Below are 24,586 nucleotides of genomic sequence, written 5' to 3' on the forward strand. Positions count from 1 at the left end.
AAAAGAAGTCAATATATAAAATTGGTGGCAGGAGAGACAAAAATAATTGTTAGCAATCAAAATAACACTCAAGCTGGATGTTAAAAATTGCCATATGGACAGGAGATGTGATATGCTTATCCTCAGAGGCAATGTAAGGACAAGTTATTTTTATGGGACCAGATGACAGTAAGAGAATGGTCATTATTTATTATTGATGGTGTACCCTCTAACACTGAGCTATAACTCCTGCCCCAGCTCCCTGCGTTTAAAGGCACAGCTCCCCAACAGATGGGCTGTCTTGCTTACCCCTTGTAGCTGATTTGCTTGAAGTATCTCTGACACTGAAACAGCCAGACACAGAGCCTGGCTCAAATCTGCCTCATCATCCTTGATTCCCAGCAGAGTACTACCAAAGAGATGATGGTTATCCTACATAAGGAGAAAACTGTAAACATTACAAAGAAAAATCAAAATGTTCTACCTAAAAATATTTTAAACTATAATAAAATATGAAATAATTGTTACCACCTGTGTCTAATTGATTTTTTAAAACTTAATATATATAATCTCAAAGTTTGTAGGATATGTGTGTGTCACAAAGTCTGTCAGAATTTACAAAGTTCTTTTTTACACAAAATAATTCTACACAGTTATATATCAATGACCACATTAAATACTAACTGTTGAGGATGAAGACATCAGTGGTAGAATAAGCTTACCCAGTATGCTCAAGACACTGATTTTGCCTAGTATGCTGGGGCATACTATTAATTAGGAAGGTGAGACAGGAACCTTGCATGAGTTACAGACCAGCCTGGGCCACATAGCAAAAAAAAAAAAAAAAAAAAAAAAAAGGTTGTGGGTTTAAACTCTGGCACTGGGGGAAGAACGCAAAGAAGAAATAAAAAAAGAAATAAAATATTTCCTGGAACTAAATGAAAACATAATTCAACAAAACCTCTGGGACATAGTGAAAGCAGTCCTATGAGGAAAATTTAGAGTTCTAACTGCCTATATTAAAAAAAAAAAATCAAAAGAGCACATATAAACAACTTAATGATGCTATTTTAAAAAATGGAGCTGGGCAGTGGTGGTACACACCTTTAATCCCAGCACTTGGGAGGTGGAAGCAGGTGGATCTCTGAATTAAAGGCCAGCCTGGTTTACAAAGTGAATTCTTGACTCCCGCAGATCACTACTCTGCCGGGAGTGGTGAGACCCCTGTGAACAAACATACAAAGAAGGAGATCATGGATACACTCCTACTGACAACAGCACCAAGAAAATAAAATATCTAGGAATAAACTTAACCAAGGAAATGAAAAACCTCCACACTGAAAACTTTAAACCTCTAAAGAAAAAGATAAAGACACTAGAAAATTGAAAGACATCCCATGCTCATGCATTGGTAGAATATTATAAAAGTGACCATTCTACCAAAAGTCATTTACAGATTTAACACAATCCCAATTAAAATCCCCATTTCATTCTTCACAAAATAGAAAAACCTATTCTAAAATTCATAAGGAACCACAGAAGACTCTACAGAGCCAAAATACTCTAAGCAAAAAAGAACAATGATGGAGGGATTACCGTCCTCGATCTCAAAATATATTAAAGAGCCATAATAATAAAAACAATATGGCACTGGCACTAACAGACATATAGGCCAACAGAATAAACACAAACATGAGAGCACGTAGCTTTAGCCATTTGGCACTGACAAAGATGCTAAAATATATGCTGAAGAAAATTGAGTATGTTTAACAAATGATACTGAGAAAAATGAATGTCCACATGCAGAAAATTTAAATATACCCACATCTATTACCTTGCATAAAAACTAACTTCAAATATATCAAATACCTCAGTGTGAAACTTAAAACACCAAAACTGCTAGAAAAAAAACATAGGCAGTTTTGTACATAATATAGGTGTAGGAAAGGGCTTTCTGAATAGGACTCCATTTGCCCAAGAACTGAGGCCAAAAATTGACAAGTGGTATTTCATAAACTAAAAGCTCTGCATAGCTAAAGAAACACCAGGTTAAAAAGGGGACCTTGCCAGCTATACATCTGACAGAGGATTAACAACAAGAATATAAAAAGAACTCAAAAACAAAGGTTCAAGAAAAAAATAACCCACTCAAAAATAAGCTTGGATATAAACAGAGTTTTTAAAATGTTACATAAAAATACCTAAGAAATAGCACAAAAATTTTAATCATTCCTAGCAATTAGGGAAATGCAAATCATAATAGCTTGGAGAGTTCATTTGTCATAATGGCAAAGATCAAAACTGACAATAAATGCTAGCAAGGATGTAAGAAAAAGGGAACTCATTCACTGTTGGTAGAATTTCAAACTGTTCAGCCACTCTGGAACACAGTGTGGAAAAGTCTCAAAAAGCTAAAAATAAACATCATGACTCAGCTATACAACTCCTTGGTGTATACCCAAAGAACTTAACATTCTACTCTACATATACTTGCTCAGCCATGTCATTACTGCTTTATTCACAATAGCTTAAAAACGGAAACAGTGTAAATGTCCTTCAACCGACAAGCAGATAATGGAAATGTGGCGCATATACACTGTAGAATACTAAGTCATAAAATCTGAAGGTATGTGTAGTGTTGTGCCCAATTCGCAAGACCCCAAAAGTTGAGTCCAGAAGTTGAGTCCCTTTTGCAAAAACACGAGAATCTTTTATTAGAAGCTCGAGCTTGTGCTCACACTCTCACCAATGCAGTGGTTGAGACAAGAGCCCTGAGCTTTAAGTAGGAGGGTGATTTAAAGGTGCCTGTTCCTCCCAGCATGCCCAAAGCAGGGGAATTCCAGCCTGGTAAGTGTCTATTGGTTGATACACAAAAGGGGATGCTGCATTTTGAACTGATTGGTTGTGGGAAGGTGCCAAAACCATTAATGGTCTGGCTTCCTTTGTTTGGCCATCCTAGGGAAGAGCAGTGATCTGGGCCAGTTTCCTAGCAACTGTATCTTTAGTGGGCACTAAGAATGTAGTAAGCCTACCTGTCTGGGCTTTGTTCAGGCTTGTGCTTTAAACTTTAATCCAATAACCCAAAAAACTAATTTTTAATTCTTTGGTCTCTCAGTAGCTCTCACTCCTCATTGAAGAATTCATTACAGAAAACCACAACTGATCAAAACAAAGTTGTAGAGCCCAGTCCCAACTGATGCATGCATAATACAACTCCTGAACTTGAGGCTCAGAGATCATTGAAGAGGGGGTGGGGAGACTGTAAGAGCCAGAGGAACAGAAAGTGTACTGTGAGAGTGTGTTTCCTAAAAATGTCAGCAGTTACACACATGAAGTCTCACCAAAATGACCGCCTAAAGATGAACAATGACACAAATAGACACGCTAATGTGGAACAAGGAGAATGCTCATTAAGTCACAACTCTTAAAAAAATAAAAAAACTACATGGAACTAAGGAATGCTGAATGTGGGAAAAATAATAGGTGTCCAGGGAAGGGGACACCTATCAGTTATCTAATGCCAAGTAGTCAGCCCTACTTGGCTGACTAGTAGCATACACACTAGTAACACTGCATGCACTGACCAGCTTGTGTTTACATATTTAGTTATATACGTATATATGCCTCTAAGAGGTAAAGTGACCCTGTCATGACAGTTCTGCATATCTATGAATAAACATCCAAGAATAAACTCACAGAAAGGAAACCTGACTACATACTTACCATTGGATCTCTGTCAGAGAATTTCCAAAGTTACAAAAACACTAATTTAGAAAACAATCTCCACATGACTAGAAAGTAAGAATCAGAACAAAGGCAAAATGCTTCCTGCTATTATTTTCATCAGGTATAAAGGAAATTCCATTTCCCCAAATTCTGACAGACAAAAGCCAGTATTTCTCAGGAACTTGTGAAGCCAGTTTCCCTCTACCAAAAGGAGGCATTTCCCTTATCAGTGGTGAAAGGCACAAATGGCTGTCTGTGGTGCCTATTAGCATACTACAGCATGGCTGGCCTCCAGGCTCCCTCAGTATCAAAGTTTCATACTTCAGGGTCCATGCAAATATCCTAGCTCTTCCCACCTCCTCCCCTACCCTAAACTCCCAGCAGCTCAGCAGGCTGCCCTCCCCCAAGTTACTCATTCTCCTTATAACCCTGCTATTTCTGCTTGGCTCACTCTGCTTGACCTCCTCCATTTGTCACTACCACTACACCACACCCGTCTCCATCTTTTCTACCTTCCTGTTCTCTGTGTGTGTCCCCCAATCTCCCTCTCTCTCTGCTCCCCAACACTCTTTTTCTCTATGTAGGTTCCCCTTTGTCTGTGCTGCTCCTGCTTCTCTCATGGCCAGGTCCAGTCTGCTGGCCATGTTCCCTCTACTACTTTCTCTGTCTGCTCTAAACTTTTCCAGATGCCTCTGGCTGTTCTCTCTCATGTCTAAAAAAAAAGCCTTGCTCTTAACCATACCATGGAGCAGCAGCCATGTTGACAGATGATATAATTTTTAGTCTATTTCTCTACTAGGAGAGAATTTACAATAAAAGATTACTAAAACATTTTTGAACAAGTGGAAAAGAATCATAACTAGAATATATTAACTGAAGTGACTACAACATAAAATTAAAAAGTACACAAAACATCCAACTTAGACCAATTGGCCATTTCTCATCTTTTACCTTCCTAAAAGAAGCTGGTGTTTTACTGCAGTAATACTGAGCCAAAGAGAAGAGATCTTCTATATCTTCCAGATTCAAGCTGGATGGAGTACTTTCCAAGAAGTCTGAAATGTGATTATAGACATGACAGCAATTAACAAATTATTTTGTGAAAAATATAGTAACTAGAACTACTTAAGTTTAAAGCTAAAACAGCTCTAACATAAGCAAATATAAATGTATATAAATATAAATAAAATCTCAGCACTGATTTTTTTAGCTGTTTTCATCTTTACCCAGCACTGGCAACTGAACCCAGGGCCTTGTGTATAGTGCAGTATAAGAATATGAGACCTGGACAGAACCTCAGAACTCTTCTACACCAATCCTGCAACATTCTAAATGAGGTAACTGAGATCAAATGGCCTCAACAATTATTAAATAGTACTTACGGATAACTTCTTCTTTGCTGTCAGACTCTTGTGCTAAAATAACTTCTCTGTAAGAAGGAATTGAGTAAATTTGAGTTAACTACTAAAGCAACGTATCAAAAGTTGAAAAAAATAATCTAACCAACATGATACTTACTTTGAATTAACAAGGATAATTAACATTAAGAAATAAATAAAAAATGGATCCGCTTGCTGTAGATATCCATCCCATATCGCCTGGGTGACTTCGATGGAACAGAAATGTGCAAAAAGGCTCCCGAGCTGCAGTCAGGAAAGAGACATAAACCACTGGAGCTGCCTTTTCAGGTAGTGAGGCACACGAGTCAGCAGCACCACATCACCTGGCACTTAATGTGGACCCTAACTTGAACATATGAAATCCAAAGGCAGAAACGGGGGTCATTCAACTAGCTGTGTGACTGAAGGTGTGTCATTTAACCTCATTAAAGCTTCCAGCTCTACTTCTCAGACAACCAAAAACAAACAACACAAAGGACACTCTTCTCCAATGCTGAGAAGAGACGGTTACCCTAACTGTGTAGAGAAATATCTCTGCCATCGGATTACACGCAGCATTCAGAACTTTATCAGCTTGGTTAGCACTTCATTACTGATTACAGCAGGCATTCAGATTTAAAGGTTACAGTGAGGCTCGTGCACAGCAGTTTAAGGGTGCTAGTACAACCTCAACTCGGTACCAATGCCAACTGCTCCAAAGCTTACTTATAAATAAATCACGAAATGCCAGACAAAATTCAGATTTTTCAGCTTTTTAGATTTTAGGTGTTTTCTAGGTTTTGTGTTTCAAAAAACAGAAGTTACTAATTTATAATCTTCCTTACTACATAATTGTGTTTTAAAATACATGAAGATCTAATTTCACTTGCTATTAAGTTTTCCTTAGACTCAGAAATAACTACATCTAAAGTATTATATTTGAAATTTCTCATGGCTGACAGGAACATAAATGTTCAGTACAGATTCTGTGTCAGGCTCTAAATTACTGCAATGTATTGTTTAGGAGTTATCTTTGGTTCTCACAATAGGCCTTACAGTGGACTTCTCTCCCAGACAAGGGCTAGACTTGGATGACACAGCTTTCCTCAGTCCACAGAGCTGAGCTGAGTGCTGGGACTAGGAAAAGACCAAGATTCTTCAGGCCATGAACCAGAAGGCTTTAAAGCATGATGTGCTACAAATACTTTCTGGTTTTGTTTGAAAAATTACTATGACAAAGACAGATTAGAAGGTTTGAATATAAACTGAGTAACAACATGCAGCTAAACTACAGCCACCATTGCCTTCCCCAGTCATGGGCTCTGGACATAACTGCAATTGCTTAGCAAACGATAAAACAAAACAAAAAACAAAAACAATAAAACCTTGAACTTCAGAGCAAACTACCTGGCAGCGCAGCTGGAGGGAAATCAGTTGCTTTAGCATATTCAACCCCCTAAACAACAGAGTACTAACTTAAGAGTTCTGGCAATGGAGATGTCATTACCTAGGCAGAGACCAACACTGATCATTAAAATGTTTAGGAAATAATTCCTCTTTAAATAAAAAATAATTAGGCTTAATGGCAACATATAAACAGGGATGCTACCATTTTATAGGAATTTTGTTTTTAACTCAAAGTGACATGACTGGCCAAGAGAACTAAGGAAGAGGCTCTGAGATTTACTGTCTGGAGGCAACGCCAGTTAAGATGCTCAAAATACCATTGCTGATTTTTAAATGCATCCCATCATCCTCTGAGACATCATTATATTATTATTCCCATCTTACAGATAAAGAAACTGGAGCTCTGAGCCAAGTATCTTGGCTTACACAGTTAGTTATCACAGAGGCAGAAATGGGAAGCTCCCTAAAGAAATGGTAGTAAAATATGACCAAAGAATATGTTTAACTCCTTAATTGTCCTCTAGTATTCAACCAATTCTGTAGAAGATCATTAGTCAGCACAGCAGAGCATCCTTAAGTACTATCTGAGGAATCCAGAAATCCCAAGATTCTGCAGTGAGCCATTCGTGACACTCCACTATTGTCACAAGAATTCTTAATACTTTGACTCGCCTACTCCACATTCATTCTCTCATTAATGAACAGACTTCCCAGAAGACTACAAGATAACATTACAAACTGAATAAATTTAGAAGCAGCTGCGTAAGCTCATCTGCCTTTGATGTAAGCAAACAACATGAAAATATAATTACACTATTCTCACTATTTACTTTTGGGAAATGTAGTCATTCTTCATTGTAAGGTAGGCTAATTATGTTAGCATAAAATAGGTTTAGTATTACTTTTAAGTGAACTAAAACAAATAATTAAAACTCTTTAGTTTTAGCTCCTCATCAACATAATTCATATGAACAATGGATCTCTAAAATTTTTAAGAGTATATAGGGTTCTAAGACTCAAAGATTTCAAAAGAACATGAGCTCTAGAATGAGACATCCCACTGAAAATATAAATACAGGAAAAAAAAAGCAGTCAGTTGTACTTTATATTCTTTTATATCAACCATTCGGTAATTTTAGCTTTCCTCATGATTATTTACCAATTATTACTGACACTATCAACAATTTAAACACAAAGTTTTAAGCAGAACTCATATTTGCATATATATTTACAAACACTGTACATTTACAAAAATATAGATATTAGGTCTGGCACACATACATAAATACATACATAATAAATAAATACATATGTATTTATACATAATATTTATTAATATATGAACTATATTATTGCTATTTCTATATATGTATTAAATAACAAAAAAGAAATGTTGTGGGCTTTTAAGGATTTGGGGGTTTACTACATAGCCCAACCTAGCCTCTAACCAACTACAGTTTTATATAAACTATTTTTCATTAAGTGTTCCTACTTTCACTTTATTACCCAGTGGAGTGCATAGGAGTCTGGAGTAATTTTCTTTGTATCAAGAAAAGAACAAAGCTCAGGTTCGTGGTACTGGATGAGTAATCGGAAGAGATGAAATGGCCTCCCCTTCAGAGAACAATCCCTACAAGAAAGGGAAGCAAAGTTTCTCATTACTAGATCAGACGTGAGCACACTGGTATTCCGTCCTCCTGAAATAACCATGTCCTCTCTTTACCATCAGGACACCCTGGATCCACAGCAAACCCATCTGAGATCTAGGCAAAGCGCTATTCTAATACCTTCCAAAAGACCCAGCTTACAGCCCATACTGCCACTTGAGGGAGGTTTTCTAGACAAACCCAGGAGCACTCAAGTGAGAGGACTGCAGGGGTCACTAAAAATAGCACTTAGATTACTGTGATACAGTTAGGGTTCCCAAAGATCGAGAGGCGCTGAATGAGTCTGGCCTCCTCTGTCCTTGCCAAGTAAGAGGGAAAGTTCTTAGACTACTTCAAGTTTGCACCACAGTTCACATATTGAGAGGACTGTCTTTCAGTAAAGGTATGATTCTGAAGACTATAGATGAAATTTCAGAAGAGTGATCTCCGAGCCTGAGGCAATCAATACGGCTTGGGTACCAGGTCCCAAAATAAATTCCAGAAAAATGCCCAGCTTCAAATGATTTCAAAGTTAAGATTAAAAACTTGAATTTCAAAGTTAGTCACCAAATATATATACTCTGCCCTTTTTATTATCACAAGGTCTTTCACATTCTTATGCAGATACTTTAACAAAAGAATACTTGCAAAAGGACAGAGAAGTGTTCTGATGCTTGAATTCCCTGTGGCTTCTTGTGGCTAACTCAGGAAACAGCTCATGTGCTCAGCCTTAAGGAGACTCATTTGCCTAGGGTAGACATGGGAGCTACCCAAATCGTGACCTCAAAAGGTACCCACACGTGTCCATCTGGGTCAGGCCCAGACTGGTCAACACGCTAGCTCAGTATTCAGGGCACTGACAGGGTTGCTTCTACCTGACTAGACGCTGTCCCTGATGGGAACACAGAACAACATCTTTAAGTCCAACCTGGATATCAGCCATTGAAATCACCTGTGTGCTAAAGATTTGGTGATACTCTTGTTATCATGTTTTCTTTAGTGTTTTTGTGTTAGCACCTCAAAACTTGGGGCTAGAGAGATGGCTCAGTGGTTAAGAGCACTGTCTGCTCTTCCAAAGGACTTGGGTTTAATTCCCAGCACCCACATGGCATCTCACAGCTTTCTGTAATGCCAATCCAAGTGATCTGGCACCTTCACACTAAATGCACATAAAATGAAAATAAATTATAATAATTAACACCTCAAAACTGAACAGAGTTACTTCGTGGAAAATAATCTATTACAAATAGCTGATTTTCAGTAGCTTGACCTTCCTGACCAAGGGACACCATTGCTTTTTACTCACTGTATCTTAAAAACAACAGCAAGCACAACATTGAAACACAGTTACTTTGCCCAGTGTTTGTTACAGTAAGGTAAGTGTTACTATGAACAGTGAACTCACTCACTTTTCACTTAGGCCTGGAGGTTTCACTCAGGGGTCAGTCTCCACAAACTACATCAGCTTTTGTACTAAGATGCATCCTACTCATCCAAAGGAATGAGGCAAGACTGTCCTCTGATGTATCCGTGAAATATTTAAAGCCGAGGCCATTGTAATAAAAGCCAATTACTTATTAAAGGAACACTTCCAAACACTGTAATAAGCATTTCACAAGCTCATTTCATTTTATCTTCACAAACAACCTTACTGACCCCCATATTCATTTTACAAATGAAAATACTGAGGTTCATTTGAGGTCAAGTATGTCACTGAGAGCCACCCAGCCTGCAATAACAAATTATACAACTATGACTTCAACGCAGAAACTGAGCCTTAACTCACTGTATAATACTGCCATCTTTCCATATGTAAAACTTAGTAATTCAACAAGCTATTATAACAGGGGTACAGTCTTAAAAGCAAACTAAAGAAAATGAAGCAAAGTAAAAAAACAAACAAACAAAAAAACTTTTTACTTTGCAAATGAAGCAAAGTAAAAGGTTAAACTGCATCATTAAAAACTATTTTTAAGCTGGGTGTGGTGGCATACACCTTTAATCTCAGCACTTGGGAAGCAGAGGCAGGAGGACCTTTATGAGTTCAAGGCAAGCCTGGTCTACAAAGTTCTGGGACAGCCACTTTGTTCAGTGATAAAATACTTGGCATATGTGAGGACATAGGTTTAATTCTCAGCACTGCAAAAATAAAAATAATAACAATGTTATTCAAAGGGAATAAATGACAATTATTTATGTAAATATACTAGTTTATATCACTGTCATGGTTTGTTATGACTCAACTATCATTGTCTTGTTATTTTTGTTCTCAGAGAAAGTGTCTCATTCTGTAGCCCTGGCTATGCAGCCCAGGTTGCCCTTGAATTCACAGCAGGTGTCCAGCATCCTCCTGATAGCCCTCCTGAGTGCTGGGATCACAGGAGAGTCATCACATAAGCTTGCTTGATTTTTTGATTTCTAAAATTTATTTTTATTTTATGTGTTTGAGGGTTTTGCCTGACCGTGTGTCTGTGTGCTGTGTGCACATAGCACCTGCAGGGGTCAGAAGAGAGTGTCAGATCTCTGGGAACCAGAGTTACAGACAACTGTGAGCTGCCACAGGGATATTGGGAGTAGAACCCAGGTCCTTTGCATGAGCTGCCAGTGCTCTTCGCTGCTGAGCCATCTCTCCAGCCCCCATGCCCACCTGTCAATCTATCCCCTTTAATATTAAAAAATGGCAGTACACAGAAGGCCCAGAGACAGAACTGGATTTATGCTGGTGAGAGTAATCCTAAATCTGAATATAAATGCAGAGCAATTGGATGCCAAAGTAAAACACAGAGGCAGGAAGAATGCAGGGAATGGAAGCAGCTGCTGAGCTAGAAGGTCTCATCTCTGGAAGAGTGAGTGCCACTGGGAATAAGCCACCGAAACAGCATTCATTTAATGGCTGTGCACTTCAGTGTTACTCTCAACTACAAGGGTTTGTGCTTGCCAGAATTTTAGCCATCTTGTATTCCAATCAGTAGATATTAAAATGGTATTCTTCTATACGGATGTATGGGGATCAATGCTCTCTCTACCAACAATGGCCACTGTGCTGTGCTAAATGCAGAACCCACAGAAAAAGGAACTGGAAGAATGTGACAAGGTAACATGTGACACAGCTCAGTATGCCTCTATTCCCGGCACGGCCACCATGCTTTAGAGACAATGCTGGAACATTATGTCTGTCTGTCTGTCTGTCTCTCTCTTTCATTTTCCTTTTTTTAGGGGGTGTGTGTGGTTGTTTTTGTTTTTGTTTTTGTTTTTGTTTTTTGACACAGAGTTTCTCTGTGTAGCCTTGGCTGTCCTAGAACTCACTCTGTAGACCAGGCTGGCCTTGAACTCAAGATCCACCTGCCTCTGCCCTGAATGCTAGGATTAAAGGCATGGGCCACCACCATCTGGCTTCATGTCCCTTGCTATGACTAGCTCTGTTACACTGAGAGATGGCCACAGGAACTAATAAATCACAGGCAGCTGACAGGTATAATATGACAGAACTACCCCTTGCTAAGAATCCCAGTTTCGGCTTTGCCATCAACATGGCCTTCTCCTTCATATCTTTAGACCCATGTTCTTTATGTAGAAGAGCATGGCCTCAAGGAAGCACAGAGGCCCACCACTCTGATCTAGGTATAATCTCCAGGTAGCTTTAAAAACCTATATGCATAGCTCTAGTGTGCTTATACTTAAATTCCTGGGATTTTGGGCCAAATCAATATTTTTTTTTCTTCTTTAGATCTTTTTTCTCTATAGATTTCTCTTGTGGCTAAACAGTTCTCCAAAGAAGATAAAGGACTTACCAACAAACTTATGAAAAGATGCTTAACATCATTAGCCAGCAAAGAGATCCAGATCAAAAACCTCAACAAGAGACTGGAGTGCAGCTCAGTGTGAGTGTATTTTTCCAGAATAATTGAGTTCCAGGAATCTGACGTCCCCTTCTGGCCTCCTCAGGCACCAGGCACTCATGTGGTACACACATACATGCATGCAGGCAAAACACCCATACATATAATAAATAAAAGTTTTAAGTATTTGTCACAAGAATAAAGTCAAGTAGCAAGCATATCTCAAGGAACATCAAACTTTTCCTGGCCCTTCGACCTTACCATCAAAAGAAACCTAACAAACTTTATTTCAAAGTGAAACAGGCTTTTATAACTACAAGGAAATCATGTTTTACCTGGGAATATACTTATTCATGATGGCATAAAAGCAGTTGTAGAGGTCGCTGCGAGGCAGCTGGAGACACACCAGAGGCTTCAGTAGATGAGTCCAGCTCAGGGACGTGCTGTATTTAACATTGCGTGATTTACAGTAAAAAGTAATTACGGATTCAATATCCAGAAGTAATTCTGCTGCCTTCTCCTCTGGCACTGAGAGCTGCTCTAGAAATAAAGCATCAAACTAAAGTTATCAAGGAACTACCAGAGGCTCCGCAACTGAGCATACTACATCACCAACATGCCATGTGAGTGCATTAAACTATGACAAATGCAGTAAAATTATGAGAGCACTTTTTCTCAAAATTTTTTTCATTTACATTTTTTGTAGTAGTGAGATCAAACCATGGCTTTGCATATGCTAGGTAAATGCTTTATCGCTGAGCTATGTCTATCCCTTATCGTATTTAACAGACATTGGCTCACTGGTGCAAAACCTAAGAAAAAAAACATAGTCAAAGTTCTTTATAACATTCTACTTTTTTTTTAAAGCTGTCATTGTGTATATTCATTGTACATGGTACTGTGTTACATAAGGACATTGTCATACAGTGATATACTGTATGTTGAATATATTCTCCCTAGTCTTCTTCTTAACTTAGAGCAAGATAATTGTTACAAAACAACTATTAGTTTCACTAGGTTTTCTTACCTAGTCCTGGGAGGAAAGAGAAGAAGAAGAACTAACAGTAATTAGTAATATTGACCATATGCTTACTTAACACAAGAGTAGTGGGCAATGACAGGCATGACCCATGTTGCTGGAAAGCCAAAGAATGCTTCCTAACAAGATGACCAATTGCTCTACAATGTGGAGCTCTGGCAAGTAGAAGGATAGTTCATTCTCTACCATAAAATTTAGTACTTTATTCCTTCCCTTCCTTTGTTTTAAATCTTATAATAAAGCTAATCAAATATGCATAAGCAAAACGGCCTATGACTTTTCATACTGGCAGCTCTCATATAAAATAAAGATACAAAATGCAAATTAAATATGAAAAAATTATAACCATTACTATTAAAATCAAGGTAATCTCAGAAATACATGATACACAACATGTGAAGTTTTCAAATTTCTGGTTCAAATTCCCTTTCTTTTGTTCACTCTACTAATAAAGTCTATCTGTCTGTCTATTTACAGTGTTGATGATAGAACCCAGGCTTTGCATAGTCCAGGCAGGCACTCTACCCCTGAGCTCTACCTCCAATAGTTAGTTTCCAATAGTTAGTACACTGAAGCCTATTTAACCAATGTGTTAACAACAAAGATGTAACTGAAAGAAAAAACAAGAATCCATCATTCTATAAATGAAGTAGAAGAGAAAGGTATAAACTAAACTAGCTTAATCTGTATTATGAATTAACAGGTTTTGTAGAATGGTTGAAAAACTATCCACCCATGACTTGTAACAATTTTAAAACAGTAGATCATGATCTATAATTTGTAGATAAACTTTCAGAACACAGTCTCTTCTACTTGTATATAATCACGAGGGCCTACAATTATATGGGAAACAAGATAAAGAGCAGAACAAAACTGTAAAATGTAGATGAAAATCAATAATATAAAAATGAATAGTAAAGATTTTTTTAAGGACAAAACTATTTACAAGACCTTTAAAAATTCAACATATCCCAAATTATAACAAGATAACTTTTTTCATGGTTATCAAACTTACCAATAAACTCTAGACAATCTTTATGAATAGTGTTCTGCTCGGGCAAGTCTAAAATACCATCCCATGATGCCAAACTATCACCTTTTCCTGCAACGTTCAGAGCAATCTGGAAGAAAAACGTTAAAAAGCAACTGGCAATAGTGTTATTTCTCCTTCCTGTAAAATATGCTGCACTAAGGAAAGCAAGGATTTAGGAAAGATAACAAAAGATTACAAGCTTAAGTATCAGCACAGCACTAAGTGCAATTACTACCACGTGACAAAATGCTCCCATATTAGATTTCCCCACTTTATGCTAATTCAATGGACAGAATAAATTATAAATATTTATATATTTATAAACATGGCTTTATTTAAAGCCAACTGTTTTTTGAAATGTAAAAACTAACAATATGATATTGCCAAATAAAAAATATTTATTCCATATACAGTTAAAAATTATAAAGACTACTTAATGAACTGAGGAGATGTTATTTTGCAAGTTTTTTTAAGCATATTTTTTTTTCAAGTATGTGTAAAAACTACTTATTTACTTATTTGTTTGTTTGAGATAGTGTCTCTCTATGTAGCCCTGGCTATCTTGGAACTCTGTAGATCAGGTTGGACACCATACATTCTTTTTTATTTAATTTAATTTAATTCAATTTTATTTTATTTTACTAGCAGTGCTGGGGGTGGAACCTAGAAGCCCCGCATGTGGTAGGCAAGCACCCTACCATTGAGCTACATTCTCAAACAAGATCATTACTGTCTTTTATGTTTGCTTGTTTTCTGAGACAGGGTTTCTCTGTGTAGACTTTGCTCCTCTGGAGCGTACTCTGTGGACCAGGCTGGCCTTGAATTCAAAGATAGACTGCCTCTGCCTCCTGGAACTAACACATTTGAATCTGAGCAAATCACCTGTAAAAACACATTATAAGACAATTCAAGACGTTATTTCGATACTTCAGAATTACTCTTTTAGACAGCTGATGGTTAGTGGGGAGGAAGAGATGTTTTCTTGAGTGGGTAGAGCCACTTGTTAAGATTAGCCATGCTCCTATAACTCTAAGGAAACACTGGGTCTTTCCCCATCAAAAAGAAAAAAAAAGACATGAGAGTAGAAGGGGACTATCTGCAAAGAGGAACAGGATGAGCAGAAATGGGAGGAACAAGGGAGGATAGAGTGGTGACTATGGTCAAAATGTACAATATACGTGTGTGAAATTATCATGATAAAAACATCATTGTGCATAATTAGCATGCACAGGTAAAAGGTAAGAACTGCTGTTGCTCTGGTATCTAACAGTCTTATAGTTATTTTTAAACTATTTCTTGAGAATCTCTCATTGAAGTATAGAAAACACTACAGAAACATTAATTTTGAGACAAGGTCTCATTATGTCTTCCTGTCTGGCCTGGAATTCACAGTATAGAGCAGGCTAGCCTTGAACTCAGAGAATTGCCCGTCTCTGCCTCCCAGTGCAGGCAAAGATTAAAAGCATGTACAACTATCCCTGGTTCAGAAACACACTTTTAGTTAGTTACTTAGACCAATTTTCTTTTTTTTTTTAATTCTTTCTTAATTACACTTTATTCACTTTGTATCCCCCCCCTGTAGTTCCCTCCCTCCTCCCATCCCAATCCCTCCCTTCCTCCACCCTCTGCATGCATGCCCCTCCCCAAGTCCACTGATAGGGGAGGTCTTCTTTTCCTTCCTTCTGATCCTAGTCAATTAGATCTCATCAGGAGTGGCTGCATTGTCTTCTTCTGTGGCCTGGTAATGCTGCTTTCCCCTCAGGGGGAGGTAATTAAAGAGCAGGCCAATCATTTCATTAGACCAATTTTTTAATTGCAGCATACTCATAGTCTTTTCAGAGAACTGGAAACCAATTATTAAAAATTCTTTTAAGTGACTACATTTTACTGATCAGTTTCTAGTTACCTTCCAAACCTTGGCCCTCAGTTCAGTGGGCAGTGGTCTCCCTTGAATTATATTTCTCAAAGTTTCAAGATCACAACCTCCTGCTTCAAGGGCTTCTTCAAGATCTTTTTCCCTAAAAAGAGAAAGAAAAATTTCTCTCTATTAAAACTATTCTTGACTCATTTTCTTTAAACAACATTTATTCATAAGCATGGCCAGTTAAAGACTATATCTCAGAAGAAAAGTTTTTCAGTGGGCAGAATGCAACAACGCAAGGCACATGCAATGTCCACACATTCTGCATCAGGGGCAGAATGCTGCCTTCACATAACTTACTTATCAGAGCTTATTGCTCAGAATTGCTAAGAAGAAGATGGCACAAGCCTGTCGATAGCACTGTGAACTGGAGACAACTCATCGCTTAGTCATGGTAGAAGGGACAGCTTGATGCAGCACTCACCGTGTGTAAGGCACTGTTCTAAAATTTTTACGTATGTCTATTTATTGTTTGTTTGCCTAGAAACAGAACCTCACATACTACAGGCTGGCTTCACACTTAAACTCCTGCTCCTACCCCCCCACCCCCATCTTCCAGGAGCTGGGATTATAGAGCACACAACGATCCCAGTCTGCATGTGTTTGTTCCTAATCATCACTACAGCGACTCACATCACCAGCTGCAGTTATGATGTAAAATGAGGCAAAGATGGGCTATGAACACTTGCAAGACAACTGAAGTAACCACCCTAGGCATTAAAAACCATTATTCTTGTGATGTGTTATTACCACATGTCTATAATTAATAGCAAAGCCAAGACTCAAATTTTAGCAGTCTGGATCCCAAATGCATGCCCATAACATCATGCTAAACAGTAGCAAAAATGAGAAACCCTAAAATTCAAGCAAGAATTCAAAGCACTGAGATCCGAGAGTATTTAGTATGTAAGTATATCAACGTTATTCCCACAGCAGAGCCTGACTTACAAACAGTGTTTGATAAGTATCAGTGGAACAAAAAGAGGCTCCACTGTTATAATAAAGAAAATTATAACAAAACATCATCAAGCAAACTAAGGGTCAGTTATGCTCAATCACATCTGAGGAGAAAAGCAGAAACTTAATTTTCTTTCCACTATGCATGATTAAGATGGTCAGTTAAGAACTTTCACAAGGTATGGACTGTTCTGTAGCTAGAAATACCAGTTAAATCAATTCTCTGGGAATTTCAAAGGTTGAGGTTCCAGTCATATTATTTTAGCATATATTAAAATCTGTAAAGACATTTTTAAAAGATCATAATTCAGCTAGCATCCTTATAGCAACCTAAGGAGAAAGGTAAAGTGGCTAGAATCAGGAACTTGAGATGCTGCCTCATTTCAGCAGTTTTAGAGAAAAATCAATGGTTGAATAATTTAAACCTCCCCGTTCTGCTCCAACTCTGAGACTGCTTGTTAAGTTGTTCTCTCTTAACAGAAAGGGAGTAAATGAACATGTAATCACTTAGTACAATCAACAGCAAAGCACCAGCCAAGCGTGAAGTGTCCAAATCATACGGGCACAATGGTGACCACACAGGACATATTTTGGTCTTTTGCAAATAATCACGAAAAAGTTGGAAGAAAGGGAAAAAGAATGAGAGATTTCAAGTTTAGTGCTGAAAGTGTAGGCCTAATGTAGATTGGAGTCTGTCTAGTCTATGCTAACCAAGCTGGATAAGACAGACTATCAGAATTCAAACTGTGGTTTATAACTATGAAATTAGGAAAACACAAGATATAGCCGGTAAATAAATATGGTATGTTTGTCACATGTGTAAACGAAATGAGGAAAATACCCTCTAACTGAGATGGAATTTTATCACATAAACAAACTAGAATTTTTCCAATTTTTTTAGTGCAAATCTTTTTCTTTTCAAAGTAGCACTGACAAATACCTTACTATCCCAGACAATAAAGCTAGTATATGCCTGGGGAACCAACATCTGTGGTGGCAGTTCAACTGGAAGCAAGTACTATGGAGACCAGAAAATACTATACTTGAAGTAGTGAAAGACACTTTCCACAAACCTAAATAATTAACAATAACAGTGTCTTCTGAGGGAGGCAAAGGTTCAGTTTTCAGACTTTAAACACAAGCATTTGTAACTGTAGTAAAAGAGCTGCAAACACTTCAGTTAAAGATTGTACAGATGAGCAAAAACGAGAACTCTACATAGCATTCAGACCTCAAGAGGCTTAAGCCTCAGCCTTTGAACATGTAGTATCTACAAGTCTAACTGGTTCTTGTGAAGTCTGAGTGGGCAAGGTATAGTTTTTTTCAGTCTTCCTTGGCTATAAGAAACTTCAAACTGACCTTCCACGCTAAAAGTCGGTATAAATGTACTAGACAGGAAGACAAGGTCCCAAAACAGAAAAGTACAAGCTTTGTTCATTAAAATAAATAATGATACCCTTTGCTCAGCAAGTTCAACACATAGCAAACACAAGGCTTTGTGAGGACCAGAGAAAACCGCCTCCCTCTGGGCCCATAACTCTGAAACTATAACATATGTTGTAACACAACAGGGTGTGTCAATGAGCTACCAATAAGATGCTTACAAAATAGAAATAAAAGTCCAGCAATTAGGTTTCACACCTGTGATCCCAGGAATCATGAGGCTAAAACACAGGAGGATTGTGGGAATTCCAGGCCAGCCTGGACTACAGTGTGACACCCTGTATCAAAATAAAAACAAACAACAAACAACAGAAAGAAAAGAAAGGAATAGCTATCTCCAATACAAAATGCAATAAAATTTCCCTCATCGGATGTTTTGTGGTAAAATCATGAATGCACTCTAACCCAAGCTGCTTTAGAATTACGCCCAGGCAATCATGGGCTTATACTCCAGCTACTGAGTTAGATTCTCTTCCATCAGACATGAACTCAAACATATGGGAAAAGTGCTCAATTACACAGGAGACTAAAGCATGAACTCCAGCCACTTCCAAACTTAATATGCCTTCCTAAGCATCTAAGATTACTAAATCCAACCAGAAAACTTATAACTGTTCTTACATAAGCCACTCAATGAATCATATGGAAAATATGACTGCCAAAACAATAAAGATTATCAACATAACTCTTGGTTGCCTCTGCAGAGTTGAGGGTGAGCCGCTATTGCCGAAGACACCATACACTTATGACACAGGACCTGGATGATCTGAGCTCATCTGACCAGAAGGCCTCTTTCTTTTCTTTTTTTTTTTTTATTTAATTTTATTTTTTTTCTTATTAGTTACATTTTATTAACTCTGTATCCCAGCTGTATCCCGTTCCCTCATTCCCTCCCAATCCCACCCTCCCTCCCTCATCTCTACCCTGCCTCTTTCCAAGTCCACTGATAGGGGGGACCTCCTCCCCATTCATCTGACCCTGTTTTATCAGGTATCTTCAGGACTGGCTGCAAAGTCCTCTGCTGTGGCCTAACAGGACTGCTCCTCCCTTGGGGGGTGGGCCAGCCATTGAGTTCCTGTTAGAAATAGTCCTTGTTCCCCTTACTATGGGATACCAACTGGTTACTGAGCTACCACGGGCTACATCCGAGCAGAGGTTCTAGGTTATATCCATACATGGTTCTTGGTTGAATGTCAGTCTCAGAAAAGACCCTGTGCCAGATATATTTGGTCCTTGTGGAGCTCCTATCCTTTCCCCATCATACTAACTCCCCTTCTTTCATATGATTCCCAGAAGGCCTCTTTCATATCTACCTTCTATGGTTCCAGAAAATACTATGCAAGCTTCCAAGGGAGGGAAGCAATTAAACAAGCATACCCAGCTGCAACACCTATGAAGTATGACAATGATCAGAATGACAAGATATACATAAAGGTGCAATAAATGATACTCACATGTCAGTGGCTGTCTAGTTGAACTTAAAGCCCACTCAACAGGAGGGAAATCATGCCTGGCACTGGAATCTAGACAGCTTCCTGGGGATAGTGAGGTCATGGACGTTAGCAAAGAATCTACTATCACCTCTTTGCTAGACCAGCAAACTTCCTTCCTACATTCTAAACCTTATCCTCATACCTACAGAAAAGCATAGCTATCACCCCTCATCAAAGCAGCCTCTACAGCAAATGGAGACCATCACAGAAGATACAATGCAAAGATGAATAACAGATGGTGGGGAGCCCAGCCCCAGCAGATACAACTACATCACAGTTCCTGCAAACATCATGGACGAGAGTATGGAAATAGAGTAAGACCCAAAAAGTCTGCTGTAAAACAGCCTCTCCTAGAAATAAGTAAGAATGGAACAATGGCAATATCAATGGACATGCAATGTGAAAGGGGGAATTTCCTACACCTAAACAAAAAACTCTGGGTAACTATTAAGTGCTGGGATTATTAGCCTCTCTCAGGGACAAATCCCCTTAATCCCTATCCAGAAGGTCAGCCTTGAAATCATACACACACCACCAACAAAAACAGACTCTGCAGGTTGTACTCACATGTTTGTGCACACACATGCACACATGCCTATTTTTTCATGTATATTCTGTATGTAAAGAAACACCACATCCTGGGAGTAGATATATTTACTTAGCCAAACTTTAGGCAGAGCTGGGGAATCCAATGGAAGATGGAAAGAAGGAGCCAGAGGGGTCAAGGACACCACAAGAAAACCCACAGAATCAATTAACCAGGGTCCATAGGGGCTCACAGAGATTAAACTGCCACTCAGGAAGCCTGCATGGGACTAACCTAGGCCCTCTGCATATATCTTATGGTTCTGTAGCTTCGTCTTTTTGTGGGACTCCTAATAGTTGGAAAGGGGGCAGTCTCTAACTCTTGTGCCTGCTTTTGGGATCCTTTTCCTCTTACTGAGTTGCCTAGTCCAGCCTTCATATGAGGGGAAGTGCCTAGTCTTATTATAACTTGATATATCACGGGAAGCAATGGAGGGAGGGGAAGAAAAGGAGACTGTGGTTGAGTTGTGTCTTAGGGTTTTATTGCTGTGAAAAGACACCATGTCCATGGTAACTCTTATAAAGAAAAACATTTAATTGGGGCTGGCTTACAGTTTTAGAGGTTTAGTGCATTATCATCATGGTGGAAAGCATGGCAGAGTGCAGGCAGACATGGTGCTGAAGGAGCTGAGAGTTCTACATCTTTACCCAAAGGCAGCAGAAGGAGACAATGTTCCACTGGGCATAGCTTGAGCATACACAAGACCTCAAAGCCGCCTCCCAGTGACACACTTCCTCCAAAAAGGCTATACATACTCCAATAAAGCCATACTTCCTAATAGTGCCACTTCCTATAGACCAAGCATTCAAACACATGAGTCTATAGGACCCACACCTCTTCAAACCACTACTGGTTGTAATATATGAGAGAAAATATATGAGAGAAAAATAAATAAAAATAAAAAGAAGCAAAAATAAACATCACATCCATCAGAATTTACTCATTACTCCCTCCTACCAGCCCTTCCTCACCTTGTTCCAGGCCTGTGGCAACCATTCATTTATTCTCTGCTTCTCCATATTTACCTACTTGGAATATTTTACATAAATGCAATAATGACATGTGACCTTTAATGTCTGGTTTCTTCCATTAGCATTATGTTTCAAGCTGGCATTGTAGCCTACATATCAGCACATGCTTTTACTTCCAAATAATCTTCCATTTCATGAACATATAAAATTTTTGTTTTATACGTTTACCCATCTGATAATGCACATTTGAGTTGCCTTGAGTTGGATATTATGATTAGTTGTTAAACTTAAAAATAAATATCAAAAATTCAATTAGTTAAATGTATATAATTGTTGCAGAATATTTGATCACACTGTGAACCCCAAAATTGTGTTCCGGAAAAAAACTGCTTCTAGTTGTGGTGTGGCTTAGCCCAAGCACACACTTTAAATCCAAGAACTTTCTGTTTACAGTAAACAGGTAGTTGTGGTGTGGCTCAGCCCTAACAAGTATCTTTAATCCAAGAGCTTTCTGTAAACAGGATTAAATAAAGCCAACCATAGGACAAGAGGCCAAGCAACCAGCTGACAAGGGGTGAACATGGGGAAAAACAAAACAAAACAAAGCATAAAGCGTGAGAGGCAGTCCGGAGGATGGATGGAAAGATTCACAGGAAGTGGAAAAGATGGGCATTCAATTTGAAGGGTTTTTAAGACACTGTGGAGAAGGGGGCTTTTCTCTTCTGGGACATCTGCTGAGTAGGAAGGTCAGCTGGGTGCTTTCTCTGCCTCTCTGAGATAGTGGGCTTTTACCCTAGTACCTGGCTCCTGAGTCTTTATTGGTAAAATCAAACATTTGGAATTTTGTTTAAAAAAACAGCATATAATTTATCCTGTGGAAGAATTTAAGACTCAAATCTATTAAAGCATTTAGAGTGGCTCATACTGGCTTGCACCATGTGCAAGTTAAGCCATGACTGCTCAGTATATGTATCCCTGCCAACTTCAAGCCTGACCAATTGTTTCTACTTCTAAAAACCTAAAACCTAACCAACCAGCTATAAGCCCAGCAGACAGTATGGCAAGCAGCCAGCACTTGTTTCAAACTGTTTCATGGCTTAATCTGTGCCCTGTACTTCTGAGTGTTCTCTATTGTAGAGCTCATGACATATATCAGCACCAAACTCTTTTGTTTCCTTTTCCCCCCTTAAACATAATTTCATTAATTATTTGGGAATTTCATGCAATGCACACGATCACACTCACTTTTTATTTCTCCCAGAATCCTGTATCAAGTTAAAGAAGATGCTAAATATAGTTGTTTTGGTCAGACAGCCCACACAAGTGTGATAGCTATAGGATTTCATCACTATGCAACAGAGGTCACAAAAGCTTAATTCTGTAAAATTAAAAATTAACTATAAATGGAATAAATGCCATTAAATCTTTTTAAAAGATTTTTCTATCTACAGGTCATGAAGATCAAGTCGCACCAAATAGTACCCATGGTAGCCCTTCCTCTTCTAAGAAAAAAACTTGAGGAGTTACTACTTGTGTGTGTGTGGGGGGGGTCTAACAGTTGTCTGTGTAATGCTGAACTGTGTTTATCTTAGCTCTAAACTTTCTACACTAAGCTGCAGAAGATTCTCTTACTGGTAAAGTGTAACTTCAAACTGCTCTGACCTCGTTCCTCCATGCTTTCTAAAGACAGAAGTCCCCGCATCTTTCTGTTTGCCTATTCATTTACTTACTGGTTTACTTGTGGATGTGAATGTGCACATGCCACAGCACGCGTGTAGAGGCGACATGGCAACTTTCAGGGTCAGTTTTCCCCTCCACCACATAGGTGCTGGGGATGCAATTCAGGGAGTCAAGCTTGGCAGCAAGCGTCTTTAGCAGCTAAGCCAATTTACCAGCCCACTTCTCACAGAGATGTTTTCAAACAAGGCAATTTACTTGGGGGAAAAAAAAAGCAAATTGTTTGCCTAAAATAAAGAATGGAATGAAAATGGCAAAAGTCAGACACACTACCCAAATGTATTTATTTATTTATGTTTTGTTGTTGTTGTTGTTTAAGAAAGGTTTTCTCTGTGTAACAACTGCTGAGTTGTTAAGGCTATCAAAACAGTGTAATTGCTTACATGTCTTAAATATACCACAAATAAAGATAAGCTAATCTTTTAATATATGATGGATTACTTACTATATTAGCATATAATATAAATATATTACATGTATTTATCTAATCATATACATATCTATTAATATATAATTAAATAAATTTACTTTCTATTTAGATGCTGGAGCTCACTATGTAGACCAGGCTGCCCTGGAAATCATAGAGCTCTGACTGCCTCTGCCTCCTAAGAGCTGGGATTAAGGGTGTGTGCCACCACACCCTTATGTTGCCAATTTGTAATTTACCCAAAATACAATTATTTTTTTAAGTATTGTTTTTCCTGAAAACACTGTCTTAGAAAACAATAGTCTGCAGGAAAAAAAAAAAGTGACATCATTATGCAACACCCAAGAAATCTTTCCCAATGATACTTTACTGATTAAAAAAAAAAAAAAACAGAAAAGAAAAGAAAGAAATCATACTCTGGCAAGGAAAGTATATGGGAAATCTACTTTTTAAGACTGAATTCCAAGCACTGACCAAGATTTACTTGATAAAAGGCTGCTAAATCTTAATGGAATCTACAAAACAAGCCATTCACAGATATGATAGTTCCCACATTCTCCTCGTACTGGGGCACGGAAACTTCGACAAACTCAAGGCCAGCCTGGCCTACATACTGGGTTCTAGCCTAGACTTTGCCACAAACAAAAAAAGCATTTCTGGTATTCAACTGCATATTCATAAGGGTACATTTTTCTAAGGAGCATTTTTATAGCTTCTATCCTTCAAAACACACAAATAAGGGTCATAGAAATGACTCAGCAGGTAAAGATGCTTGCCAGTATGCCTGCTGACCTGAGGTCAACCCTAGAACCCACATGAAGGTGGAAGGAGGAAACCAATTCCACAAAGTTGTCTCTAATGTGTGCTCACACATACACACACACTAAAAAATTAACAAATAAAGACTAGAAACTCTTTACTGGGAAGTAATACACAATTTCCTATGCATTTAAAGTAACTAAGTTACTTATTTCCCCATCATTCAATTAAAGCAACTGCTGAG

At 38.3% G+C, this 24,586-nt stretch overlaps 1 protein-coding gene across 5 annotated transcripts in view; it reads right to left on the reverse strand.

Moving 5' to 3' along the window:
• Tbc1d23 (TBC1 domain family member 23) overlaps positions 1 to 24,586 on the reverse strand; it is a 54,784-nt gene that overhangs the window by 22,286 nt on the left and 7,912 nt on the right. For 2 of the 5 annotated variants that reach the window (XM_060370577.1, XM_060370576.1), the window contains exons 2-9: positions 15,955 to 16,066; positions 14,031 to 14,136; positions 12,312 to 12,516; positions 7,998 to 8,121; positions 5,224 to 5,348; positions 5,088 to 5,134; positions 4,657 to 4,760; positions 289 to 411 (exon numbers count right to left, since the gene is read on the reverse strand). In XM_060370577.1, the coding sequence (XP_060226560.1) occupies positions 289 to 411; positions 4,657 to 4,760; positions 5,088 to 5,134; positions 5,224 to 5,348; positions 7,998 to 8,121; positions 12,312 to 12,516; positions 14,031 to 14,136; positions 15,955 to 16,066 (946 nt within the window). Of the gene's footprint in view, positions 1 to 288; positions 412 to 4,656; positions 4,761 to 5,087; positions 5,135 to 5,223; positions 5,349 to 7,983; positions 8,122 to 12,311; positions 12,517 to 14,030; positions 14,137 to 15,954; positions 16,067 to 19,823; positions 19,905 to 24,586 lie in introns of those variants that run through there. The other 3 variants (XM_060370578.1, XM_060370579.1, XM_021662629.2) reach the window with 3 other exon arrangements.

The sequence above is a fragment of the Meriones unguiculatus genome, chromosome 17 (assembly GCF_030254825.1).
Source record: "Meriones unguiculatus strain TT.TT164.6M chromosome 17, Bangor_MerUng_6.1, whole genome shotgun sequence".
Lineage (NCBI taxonomy): Eukaryota > Metazoa > Chordata > Mammalia > Rodentia > Muridae > Meriones > Meriones unguiculatus.